General features: G+C 52.1%; 1 protein-coding gene across 1 annotated transcript in view; it reads right to left on the bottom strand.

Moving 5' to 3' along the window:
- Positions 1-12,805, bottom strand: part of Mov10l1 (Mov10 like RISC complex RNA helicase 1) — a 78,174-nt gene that overhangs the window by 21,853 nt on the left and 43,516 nt on the right. Inside the window, exons 15-16 of the mRNA XM_047550097.1 lie at positions 7,590-7,687; positions 254-362 (exon numbers count right to left, since the gene is read on the bottom strand). Coding sequence (XP_047406053.1) covers positions 254-362; positions 7,590-7,687 — 207 coding nt within the window. The remainder of the gene's footprint in view (positions 1-253; positions 363-7,589; positions 7,688-12,805) is intronic.

Below are 12,805 nucleotides of genomic sequence, written 5' to 3'. Positions count from 1 at the left end.
AGCCCAGCACTGGGGAGACCGAGGAGGGAGAACTGCTTGAGCCGTGGAGTTTGAGACCCTTCTCAAACAAACCTGTCTACAACTGCTTAAAAGCTCCATGGCCAAAAATAACACAACCTGAGCCCCAAGGTGCCTGAGCTACAGTGAGGTCCAGGCCACACTGGCCCCTGGGCAGAGCGCAAGCCCGTGTCTCATGGCGCCGGTGCGCAGCAGGCTGCCCGGCCACTCTGCTAGGGGCCCGGCACTCACGCACCCAGGCCACTTGTCTCTGCGGTGAGGGCTGCTACCCCTGGTAGGTCCTTGGGCCCAGTGCGCCTCTGCTTCCCGGCGTGTTTAGTTTGGTCCTTTGCAGTTTTCCTGTTCTAGAAACGATCATGCATAAAACGTTAAGATGCACTGGCTTTGTCTGAAGAACAAACATGAACATCTATCAACATTGTGCTTGTGACACTTAAGGGCTCTTGGGATGGGCCATGATCATATTTTTCAAAACATAATGAAAATACAGGATATCTGATTAAAAGATATGAAAAGTTTATGTTTTTAAAGAATCTTTTAAAAACAAATGGAGGTTTGGGGTTGTGTCTAGCACAGGTGAGGCACTGGGTTCGATCCTCATCATGTAAACAAATAAAGTAAAGGCATGTGTCCATATATAACTTAAAAACAACAGACATAAGTAAATTTTGTGATGATGAAACTAAAACAAAGGTTACAGTTTACCTGACGAAGGCACACCTTCTGCTCCTGAGGCTGGCCTGCCTGGTGGCCCTGCAGCCTCCAGCAGTCTCTCCAGGCACAGCCTGCATACAGCTGGTCTGGTGGGCATGTCTGAACATACAGGGACTCTGTCCCGGGCCAATGCAACCTTCTTCTGTTTCCATTACAAAGGATATTCACAGTTTTGCACACGTATCTTTGTAGGATCACTCGACTACTTTCCGAGGATAAGTTCCAGAATCTGTATAACTGCTACATTAAAAGTTTCCTTAATAAAAATTTGCACATATTGCCAAACTTGATTCCAGAAGCCTCTGTCGAGGTGCCCTCTCTGTCACTGGTGGGGCGGAGCACAGCTGTGCTGCATTCAAGCACGGGTCTGAGGGGCAGCGTGGTGTCTCAGGCTTGCTGCGCCTGTGCTCGCTCACGGGGAAGCACGCGGTAGGCACTCCTTCAGCCTTCTCCCTTTCCAACCACGCAGCAAACAGCTCCAAGACCCGTTCATGTTGCTGGGTACGTCCTTCTTATGTCTGAATGGGGCTCCACTCCAAGAACACATCCCCATTTCTCTGCCCATTCCCCTGTTGATGGAAACTGCCCTGTTTCCAGCTTTGGACAGTTACCAACAAACATGCTATGAACTCTGCATGTGAACCCGTTTTTCATTTCCTCTTAAGTTTTGGCTGTTGCAACAGGTGTGTGCTGGTGGCTCACTGTGGTTTTGGCTGACGCTGAAGATCTTCCCAGGGTTGGCCCCACTCTGTCTGTGTTCTTTGGTAAAGCGCCTGGCGTCTTCCTACGGAGCTTGCAGCTCTTTACTGAAGACCTGGACGCAAGTCCTTTACAAGAGAGGGGTTGCAATATGTCATCTCAGTCGGCCTCGCCTTTGGTCTTCAGTGTCTTCTGACAGTAAGCTCTTTCATTTCACCGAAGTTCAGCTTGTCAACTTCTTCTCTATGGGTCACACTCTGAGTGTCACATAGAACCCTCCCAAGGCAGGATGTGGTGGTCTTCCCTGAAGTCATGCAGTCTGGGCCATCTTGACATGGGGTCAGGTGTGCAACCAGGTTTGCATTTTTGCATGAGCTCTGGGTGTACACATCAATCTGGGAAAACAGGCATCTTTACATTATGCGTCTCTGAGCCAGGAAGTGTCACTCTGCACCTGCGGAGGCCTGCTGGTGCTATCCCGTCAGCACTTCTCAGCTGCCTGTGGACAGTCCTGGACAGTGCGTCAGGCTGAACACACCTGTGTCCGTGGCAGCACCTGAGTGGCATGTTTGCAAGTCAGTCTCACACCTGCTCTCTTCTAAGCCACTCAGCCCCCAGGGCTCGCTGCGGTCGGTCAGATTCCTGCTCGACGGCCTCCTCCTCACCTCACGGCTCCCCTACCACTTCCTGCTCAGAGTCACACAGAAATGCCAAGGTCCTGGTCACGTGAGGAGAGAGTACTTAACCACTGAGCAGGTTCCTCTGGGGAAGGACATTCCTTCCACCTCGAGAAACAGGGGTTTGGATGAGGACTGGAAGCTGGATTTCGTCAGACACCTTTTCTGTCCACTAGAGGAGATGCCAGGGCGTCCCTTTTCAGTTTGTCAATAAGGTGAATTACACTGGCTGATTTGGGGGACATTAAACCCATTTCCCACTCCTAAGATGTTCAATTTGCTGATATTCTGTTCTAGGATTTGTATTTCTGCGTTCGTGAGCCATGCTGGCGTGCAGTTCTGTTCTGTCTGTGTGATGGAGTTCTGTCCAACTGCTGCTCAATCATTCATTCACTGTACTGAGGATGGAGCCCAGGGTGCTCCACCATTGAGCTACACTTCCAGACTTTCTACTTTTTATTTTGAGACAGGGTCTCACTAAGTTGCCCAGCTGCGATCCTCTTACCTCAGCCTCTTGAGGTTCTGGAGTTACAGGCATGTGCCACCACACCCAGCAACACAGGCCACATTAGATGAGTTTGAAACTAAACTTCCTTGAGTTGGAGTCTCTAGAACTGGTGCTATTTCTTCCCAAAATGCTTGATATATTCACTGGTGATGCTGCTTGGCACAGAGATTTTTTGGCGGGGGAAGGTGGTATTGTTTCTAATGGCTAGTTGGTCACAGTTTCTTGTTGAGGGAGCTTTGCAATGTGTGTCTTTCAAAAAATATGCAAGTTGTTTATGTAAGCTGCTGTATTTGTCAGTACAAAGTTGTTCGTAGCTGTATGAGGCAGAATTCTCCAGAGAAACTGAACCCGCGGAGAATGCTTGTGCACCTAGCAGCACAAGGAGCGGGAGGGAGAGGACAGTGGCCCCGCACCACAGAGGGCCTGGCAGGATGCTGACTGGCCAGGGCCGAGCCGCGTGTGTGATGTTTTCCTCCTGGGGTGTGTGTGGTGCCAGGACTGAGCCACTCCACCACTGGGCTGCGTTCTGGCCACTGACCCACCTTAGCCAGGCACTTAGCACACACTGTAGCCGAAACTGTGTCAGTGCTAAGGCGTGACAGCAAAACGGAACAATCTTCCTTTTCCTTCCTTGTAATTTCACGGGATAGGTTTGTTCTTGCTCTGCGTACATTTTTCTCTTTGAGAACGTTGACCTTACTGGACCCAGAATAAGGTCTGACCAAGCATCCAAGTAGCCTGGCCAGTGAAGGTGCAGTGTGTGATCAGCCCTGCCCATGGGTCCCAGGCAGTGTGCTTTTTATTCCTCCCCCATCAGTCTGGCCAAGGTTCAGCAACTTCACTAGTCTTCTCAAAGGACCAGCTTTTAGACTCACCGATTTCTCTTCTTCTGTTTTCTATTTAATTTCTACTCAATGTGTATTAATATTCTATTTTGCTTTATTTAAGTTCCATTTCTTATTACCTAGTTTTTTTACTTTAAATTTTTTTTTTTTGGTACTGGGGATTAAACCCAGGGACCTCTGGCCACTGAGCCACATCCCCAGCTTTTTTATTCATTTTGAGACAGGGTCTCACAAAGTTGCCCAGGCTGGACTTGAACTTGAGATCCTCCTGCCTCAGCCTCTCAAGCCCTGGGATCATAGGCGTGCACCACTGTACCCGGCCTCGCTTCTTTTCAAGGAGGGAGCTCAGGCCATTGACCTGGAGTCTCCTCTCAGGATCAGCAGTTAGTGCCGTGACCTCCTCCTAGAGAGTGCTCTGGTGGCATCTTGCCTGTTTGGGTACGTCGTGTACCATTTTCATTCTGGTAAGAACTGTCCAGCGTCACTTCCGATTTCTTTGGTCTCTGGGTTGTTTTTGAGTGCACACTGGACTCCCAGGCTCTGGGCAGTTCTGACCTCCGAAGTCACTGCTGGTGCTGCTGTTCCAGTCCCAGTTCTGCTCACTGCTTTCTTCCCATGGCCGCTGGGGCTGCCGTCATCCTGCGGTTACTCCAGGTGCTGGAGAAGTCCTCAGGCCCGAGCGCTCTGGACTGTCTCCAGCACTGACGCGCTGTGTCCTGACGAGGGTCCTCTGTGGCGCACCGCTGCCCTCTCTCTGAGCTCTCTGCTTAGAGACCCACTTTCTCTGATAGGATGGTCTTGGCTCTGGCGGCCTTTCTTCTGAAGTGTATCTTTCCCATCATTTTACTTTAACTTACTTGTCCCCGTTCTCTGCACCCCTGGGCTCCACACCTGCAGTGTCCTGGGCAAGCCTCTGCACCCGAGGGAGCACTGACACCGCCTGGGCACCCCAGGCTTCCTACAGCTGCAGCTGGCCTGGCCTCAGGAGGGCGTGTGCAGGCTGGGCAAGGCGGCACTACCCGTCTAAGGACTCCCCGTGCGTCCACGGACGTAGCAGCTGGGCATGCAGGGCCCTGGACCAAGCCTCTGAGGACACTGAGGGATGACTAGGTGGTGTTTCTTTTTCATCCAATCTGACAGTCTCAGCCCTTTAACTGCAGTGTTTAGAACACTGATACTGCTGGACTTCAATGTATGCCTTGAGATGCATGCAGTGGTGCACACCTAGAATCCTACTGACTCAGGAGGCTGAGGCAGGAGGATTCGAGTTCAAGGCCAGCCTCAGTAACTCAGCAAGACCCTCAGCAACTTAGCAAGACCCTGCCTCAAAATAAAAAAAATAAAAAGAATGGGGGATGTGGCTCAGTGGTAGAGTGACCCTGGGTTCAATCTCTAGTAACTCAAAATTCAAAAAACCCCAAAACTCTCACCTTGATATAGGTTTTCTGTGTTTTATCTGTTCTGGCTACAAAATTAAGTCACAGATTTCAATAACTCTGACTGTCCAAGTGGACTGGATGTCAGCAAGGTCACAGACACGGGGGCATGTTTCCCTACTTCTCAGGTTCTTGCTCTGTAGTGTCCAGTTGTTGCCTCAGTCATCTTTAGCTGACTGGCCTACTTCAAATGACACTGCTAGGTCTCATGCATCCTGTAAGAACCTCACAATGTGGATCTTCCCCCCTTGCTTTGTGCTATCTTTACTGCATGCTTACTATTACTAGTACATAACAATTATACATAATACTGCAATTCCATGTGGCATCTATACATCGGTGAATGTGACCAACTCCACAATATACTGCTGGTAATTCAGCTTCAGAAAGCCTTTTAGCCAGGTGCCATGATGCACACCTGTAATCTCAGCATCTTGGGAGGCTGAGGCAGGATGACTGCAAGTTTGAGGCCAGCCTCATCAAGTTAGTGAGGACTTAAGCAACTGAGACTCTGTCTCAAAATAAAAAATAAAAAAACAGGCTTGGGATGTGGTTCAGCAATTAAGAGCCCCTGGGTTAAATCCCCAACCCCTCCAAAAATAAAAAAGGTCTTTTAAAGAGAATTTTTAGAAATAAAAATATCTTTTATACTACCTGCATACACAGAATTAATTTCTGGTAGTTTCACTACTTTGCATAGATCCTTATTCTCAGTTGGTACCCTTTTCCTCATGCCTGAAGGACTTTATTATTTCTAATAAAGCGCAGCACAGGTATGCTGGTCACTAAATTCTTTCATCTTTCAGATTTTGTAGTATTTTTAGTTTTTTAAAAAATGTCATTATGCATAATAATCATACATAATCCTGCAATTCACTGTGATATTTGTACATGCACATAACAACACTGGGTCAATTTCACTCCCCTGCACCTCCCCTCTCCCTTCCTGATCCCTTCCTCTACCCTACTATTTCCATAAGATCCTTCTTTCCATTTTACTCTCTAGCTTCCACATGAGAGAAAACACAACACTTGACCTTTTGAGCCTGGTTTTTTTGGTTAGCATAATGCTCTCAAATTCCATCCATTTTCCTGCAAATGACATGATTTCATTTTTCTTTACGGCTGAATAAACTCCACTGTGCAGATACACATTGCATTTTCTTCATCATTCACCCGTTGATGGACACCTGGGCTGGTCCACAGTTCGGATGCTGCCAGCTGTACTGCAACAGACAAGGCAGGACAGACGTGTCCCTGTAGCACAATGACTACTCTGCAGGGCAAATGACGAGGAGAGGCAGAGCTGGGCACATGGTGGTCAATGCCGGGCCTCTGAAGAGCCTCCGGGTCGCACTGGAGCTCCTGACCCACTCCCAGGTCTGGGGTGCCCTGGTCAACTGTGCAGGTGACGGGCTGTTCCTCTCTGCGCGGACAACCAGCTTTACCCGCTCCACTTGTCCTGCTAGTGTCGGCGCTGCACATGGGGGGCTGGTTTTGCCGTGAAGAGGTCTCATAGATTTCTGGGTTGGCAGTTTTCTTTTTCCTTTCCACACTTGAAAGACAGCCCCCCACTATGACCTGTTCTGTGCTGCATCAGCAAAGGGCTGTCCCCTCTCTAGTCTGTGTTGAGGCCTTGCCACGGTGGCTGGAGAGATCTGCTCTGCTGGACGTCGCTGGCCTGGGGGATCTGGCATCCCCTGCTCTGGTGCTGCTTCTCGTCTCTGTTCAGGGCCTGAGGAGCTTTCCAAGTGCAGCTCTCCACTGGGGCTCTCAGGAGTCCCTGAGTCCCTCTCTGGGACTCCAGGGCCACAAGCCTGGGTCACCCGAGGTGGCCACCGCTCACCAGAGCTCACTATGCACTCTACAAGGAGATGACTTTTAGAGTGAACTGGGGTGCGGGGTGCCTTCTTTCTTGTTTGGTTTGCGCCCTCCTCCTGGGCTGTCCAGCCTTATGCTCGCTGCTCAGCACCCTGCCTGTCGCAGGTCCCACGTCTCTCACCTCTGATGCCAACAGCAGCTTCACGTCTCTGCTGACCCTAACTGCCATTAGGCTGCAGGGCTGGCTAATCGGTCACACTTTTTCCTTGTGGCTTGTGTTTGATCAGGGTCCCCACCCATGTTGAGGGTGAGTCAATCGCTGGGCTACATCCCCAGCCAGTGTCTACTTTATTCACAAATGGGAGAGTCAAGGACAACACCTGGCACACGGCAGGTACCACAGTGGCACTACGGAGTGACTGGATGGGAGAAGCAAGACAGAGCCTCTCCGCAGCGTTCACAGAACCACACACGTGAAACCTGCTGGTGGGGAGGCAGCCCAGTGGCACAGTGCTTGTCCAGCACGTGTGAGGCCCTGGCTTCCATCCCCAGCATGGGAAGAAAAATATGGCTGGGTGTGTGTCCTTCTTGGCATTATCTATGTAATGTGTATAAAACCATTTAAAAATAAAACAACAAGATGGTACACACACCTGTATGTTGCTTCCCCCCACTTACTACAGCACTGTGAGCCTACGTAGAACGATATATCAATGCACGGTGAATCAATATTAGGCACACTTCTGCGTCTGTTGGTCTTGGTCATTTGAGGACTCTGCTGCTCAAGTGCTCCAGTCCGTCTGAGCCAATCCACCGGGACGTGAATATCTAACACCACCTACTTAGACAGTGAGAGTGGCCAAAGCATTACCTTGGTGATGGGTTCTCTGTTCCTCCTGGTGTCTTGGGCATGGGTCCAGTTCCCTGGAACCTGAGGAGACTGCAAAATGATTTCTTCTGGAAACAACACTTGAAAATGAGAAAAGGTAAGAGGGTAGATATTACTGGAAAGCTCAGAAGATACATATGGCAGCACCCGAAACGTTCCTGGCTCGAGGTGAAGTGCTCCTACACACGCCACTCCTCTCTAGACCCCTTCACTTACTTTTAGACTCAGCATAAACGGAGTGCTGCCTGTTCTTCACAACAAAGTCACGACTTGTCTTTCTCTGAGAACAAAGGTGACTGGCCACAAGAGGAGGGCTGTGCAGGGTGCGATGGGTTTAGTCTCCATTACCTGAGGTGGAGGGCTGTGTGGGGTGCGATGGATCTAGTCTCCATTACCTGAGGTGGAGGGCTGTGTGGGGTGCGATGGATCTAGTCTCCATTACCTGAGGTGGAGGGCTGTGTGGGGTGTGCTGGGTCTAGTCTCCATTACCTAAGTTGGAGGGCTGTGTGGGGTGTGCTGGGTCTAGTCTCCGTTACCTGAGGTGGAGGGCTTTGTGGGGTGCGATGGATCTAATCTCCACTACATGAGGTGGAGAGCTGTGCGGGGTGGGATGTATCTAGTCTACATTACCTGAGTTGGAGGGCTGTGTGAGGTGTGCTGTGTCTAGCCTCCATTACCTGAGTTGGAGGGCTGTGTGGGGTGTGCTGGGTCTAGTCTCCATTACCTGAGATGAGGGCTGTATGGGTTGTGCTGAGTTTAGTCTCCATTACCTCAGGTGGAGGGCTGTGTGGGGTGTGCTGGGTCTAATCTCCATTACTTGAGGTAGAAGTCTGTGTGGTGTGCGAACGGTGTAGTCTCCATTACCTGAGATGGAGGGCTGTGAGGGTTCCGATGGAATATTTCTCCATCACCTGAGGTGGAGGGCTGTGCAGGGTGGGATGGGACTAGTCTCCATTACCTGAGGTGGAGTGCTGTGTGGGGTGGGAAGGGTCTAGTCTCCATTACCTGAGGTGGAGCGCTGTGCGGGGTGTGCTGGGTCTAATCTCCGTTACCTGAGTTGGAGGGCTGTGCGTGGTGTGCTGTGTCTAATCTCCATTACCTGAGGTGGAGGGCTGTGAATGGTGATATGTGTCTAGTTTCCATTACCTGAGGTGGAGCGGTGTGTGAGTGTGCTGGGTGTAGTCTCCATTACCTGAGGTGGAGGGCTGTGCGGGGTGTGATGGATCTAGTCTCCAATACCTGAGGTGGAGGGCTCTATGGGCTGTGCTGGGTCTAGTCTGCATTACCTGAGGTGGAGGGCTGTGTGGGGTGTGCTCGGTTTAGTATCCATTACCTAAGGTGGAGGGCTGTGTGGGGTGTGCTGGGTCTAATCTCCATTACTTGAGGTTAAGGGCTGTGTGGGGTGTGAAGGGTCTAGTCTCCATTACCTGAGATGGAGGGCTGTGTGGGGTCCAATGGAATTAGTCTCCAATAGCTGAGGTGCAGGGCTGTGCAGGGTGAGATGGGTCTAGTCTCCATTACCTGAGGTGGACGGCTGTGTGGGGTGTGCTGGGTATAGTCTCCATTACCTAAGGCGGAGGGCTGTGTGGCGTGTGCTGGGTCTAGTCTCCATTTCCTGAGGTGGAGGGCTATTTGGGGTGTCCTGGGATAGTCTCCATTACCTGAGGTGGAGGGCTGTGTGGGGTGTGCTGGGTTTAATCTCCATTACTTGAGGTTAAGGGCTGTGTGGGGTGTGAAGGGTCTAGTCTCCATTACCTGAGATGGAGGGCTGTGTGGGGTCCGATGGAATTAGTCTCCATTAGCTGAGGTGCAGGGCTGTGCAGGGTGAGATGGGTCTAGTCTCCATTACCTGAGGTGGTGGGCTGTGTGGTGTGTGCTGGGTCTAGTCTCCATTACCTGAGGTGGAGGGCTGTGTGGGGTGTGCTGGGTGTAGTCTCCATTACCTGAGGTGGAGGGCTGTGTGGGGTGTGCTGGGTCTACTCTCCGTTACCTGAGGTGGACGGCTCTGCGCTGTGTGCTGGATCTAGTCTCCATTACCTGAGGTGGAGGGCTGTGGGGGTGTGCTGGGTGTGTTCTCCATTACCTGAGATGGAGGACTCTGTGTGGTGTGATGGGTCTAGTATCCATTACCTGAGGTGAGGACTGTGTGGGGTGCGATGGATCTAGTCTCCATTACCTGAGGTGGAGGGCTGTGTGGGGTGTGCTGGGTCTAGCCTCATTTACCTGATATGGAGGGCTGTGTGGGTTGTGCTGGTTCTAGTATCCATTACCTGAGGTGGAGGGCTGTGTGGGGTGGGATGGATCTAGTCTCCATTACCTGAGATGGAGGGCTGTGGGGTTAGATGGAATTAGTCCACATTACCTGAGGTGGAGGGCTTTGTGGGGTGCGAAGGGTCTAGTCTCCATTACCTGAGAGGGAAGGCTGTGTGGGGTACGATGGATCCTGGTTCCATTACCTGAGGTAAAGGGCTGTGGGGGTGTGCTGGGTCTAGTATCCATTACCTGAGGTGGAGGGATGTGTGGGGTGTGCTGGGTCTAGTCTCCATTACCTGAGGTGGAGGGCTGTGTGGCGTGTGCTGGGTCTACTCTCCATTATCTGAGGTGGAGGGCTGCGTGAGGTGTGCTGGGTCTAGTCTCCATTACCTGAGGTGGAGGGCTGCGTGAGGTGTGCTGGGTCTAGCCTCCATTACCTGATATGGAGGGCTGTGTGGGTTGTGCTGGTTCTAGTATCCATTACCTGAGGTGAGGGCTGTGTGGGGTGGGATGGATCTAGTCTCCATTACTTGAGGTGGAGGGCTGTGGGTGTGTGCTGGGTCTAGTCTCCATTACCTGAGGTGGAGGGCTGTGTGGGGTGTGCTGGGTCTAGTATCCATTACCTGAGGTGGAGGGCTGTGTGGGGTGCGATGGATCTAGTCTCCATTACATGAGGTGGAGGGCTGTGTTGGGTGTCCTGGGTCTAGTCTCCATATCCTGAGGTGGAGGGCTATTTGGGGTGTCCTGGGATAGTCTCCATTACCTGAGGTGGAGGGCTGTGTGGGGTGTGCTGGGTCTAATCTCCATTACTTGAGGTTAAGGGCTGTGTGGGGTGTGAAGGGTCTAGTCTCCATTACCTAAGGTGGAGGGCTGTGTGGCGTGTGCTGGGTCTAGTCTCCATTTCCTGAGGTGGAGGGCTATTTGGGGTGTCCTGGGATAGTCTCCATTACCTGAGGTGGAGGGCTGTGTGGGGTGTGCTGGGTCTAATCTCCATTACTTGAGGTTAAGGGCTGTGTGGGGTGTGAAGGGTCTAGTCTCCATTACCTGAGATGGAGGGCTGTGTGGGGTCCGATGGAATTAGTCTCCATTAGCTGAGATGCAGGGCTGTGCAGGGTGAGATGGGTCTAGTCTCCATTACCTGAGGTGGTGGGCTGTGTGGTGTGTGCTGGGTCTAGTCTCCATTACCTGAGGTGGACGGCTGTGTGGGGTGTGCTGGGTGTAGTCTCCATTACCTGAGGTGGAGGGCTGTGTGGGGTGTGCTGGGTCTACTCTCCGTTACCTGAGGTGGACGGCTCTGCGCTGTGTGCTGGATCTAGTCTCCATTACCTGAGGTGGAGGGATGTGGGGGTGTGCTGGGTGTGTTCTCCATTACCTGAGATGGAGGGCTCTGTATGGTGTGCTGGGTCTAGTATCCATTACCTGAGGTGAGGGCTGTGTGGGGTGCGATGGATCTAGTCTCCATTACCTGAGGTGGAGGGCTGTGTGGGGTGTGCTGGGTCTAGCCTCATTTACCTGATATGGAGGGCTGTGTGGGTTGTGCTGGTTCTAGTATCCATTACCTGAGGTGGAGGGCTGTGTGGGGTGCGATGGATCTAGTCTCCGTTACCTGAGGTGGAGGGCTGTGCGGGGTGTGATGGATGTAGTCTCCAGTACCTGAGGTGGAGGGCTGTGTGGGGTGGGATGGATCTAGTCTCCATTACCTGAGATGGAGGGCTGTGGGGTTGGATGGAATTAGTCCACATTACCTGAGGTGGAGGGCTGTGTGGCGTGTTCTGGGTCTACTCTCCATTATCTGAGGTGGAGGGCTATGGGGGTGTGCTGGGATAGTCTCCATTACATGAGGTGGAGGGCTGTGTGGGTGTGCTGGGTCTAGTCCCCTTTACCTGAGAAGGAGGGCTGGGCGTGGTTTGCTGGGTCCAGTATCCATTACCTGAGGTGAGGGCTGTGTGGAATGCGATGGATCTAGTCTCCATTACCTGATGTGGAGGGCTGTGGAGTGTGCTGGGTCTAGTCTCCATTACATGAGGTGGAGGGCTGTGTGGGGTGTGCTGGGTCTAGTCTCCATTACCTGAGGTGGAGCGGTGTGTGAGTGTGCTGGGTCTAGTCTCCATTACCTGAGGTGGAGTGCTGTGTGGGGTGGGAAGGGTCTAGTCTCCATTACCTGAGGTGGAGCGCTGTGCGGGGTGTGCTGGGTCTAATCTCCGTTACCTGAGTTGGAGGTCTGTGCGTGCTGTGCTGTGTCTAATCTCCATTACCTGAGGTGGAGGGCTGTGTGGGGTGTGCTGGGTCTAATCTCCATTACTTGAGGTTAAGGGCTGTGTGGGGTGTGAAGGGTCTAGTCTCCATTACCTGAGGTGGAGGGCTGTGTGGGGTCCGATGGAATTAGTCTCCATTAGCTGAGATGCAGGGCTGTGCAGGGTGAGATGGGTCTAGTCTCCATTACCTGAGGTGGAGCGCTGTGCGGGGTGTGCTGGGTCTAATCTCCGATACCTGAGTTGGAAGTCTGTGCGTGCTGTGCTGTGTCTAATCTCCATTACCTGAGGTGGAGGGCTGTGAATGGTGATATGTGTCTAGTTTCCATTACCTGAGGTGGAGCGGTGTGTGAGTGTGCTGGGTGTAGTCTCCATTACCTGAGGTGGAGGGCTGTGCGGGGTGTGATGGATCTAGTCTCCAATACTTGAGGTGGAGGGCTCTATGGGCTGCGCTGGGTCTAGGTGCATTACCTGAGGTGGAGGGCTGTGTGGGGTGTGCTCGGTCTAGTATCCATTACCTAAGGTGCAGGGCTGTGTGGGGTGTGCTGGGTCTAATCTCCATTACTTGAGGTTAAGGGCTGTGTGGGGTGTGAAGGGTCTAGTCTCCATTACCTGAGATGGAGGGCTGTGTGTGGTCCGATGGAATTAGTCTCCATTAGCTGAGGTGCAGGGCTGTGCAGGGTGAGATGGGTC

The sequence above is a fragment of the Sciurus carolinensis genome, chromosome 4, assembly GCF_902686445.1.
Source record: "Sciurus carolinensis chromosome 4, mSciCar1.2, whole genome shotgun sequence".
In the NCBI taxonomy this organism is placed as follows: domain Eukaryota; kingdom Metazoa; phylum Chordata; class Mammalia; order Rodentia; family Sciuridae; genus Sciurus; species Sciurus carolinensis.
This window is presented reverse-complemented; position numbering and strand designations above follow the sequence as displayed.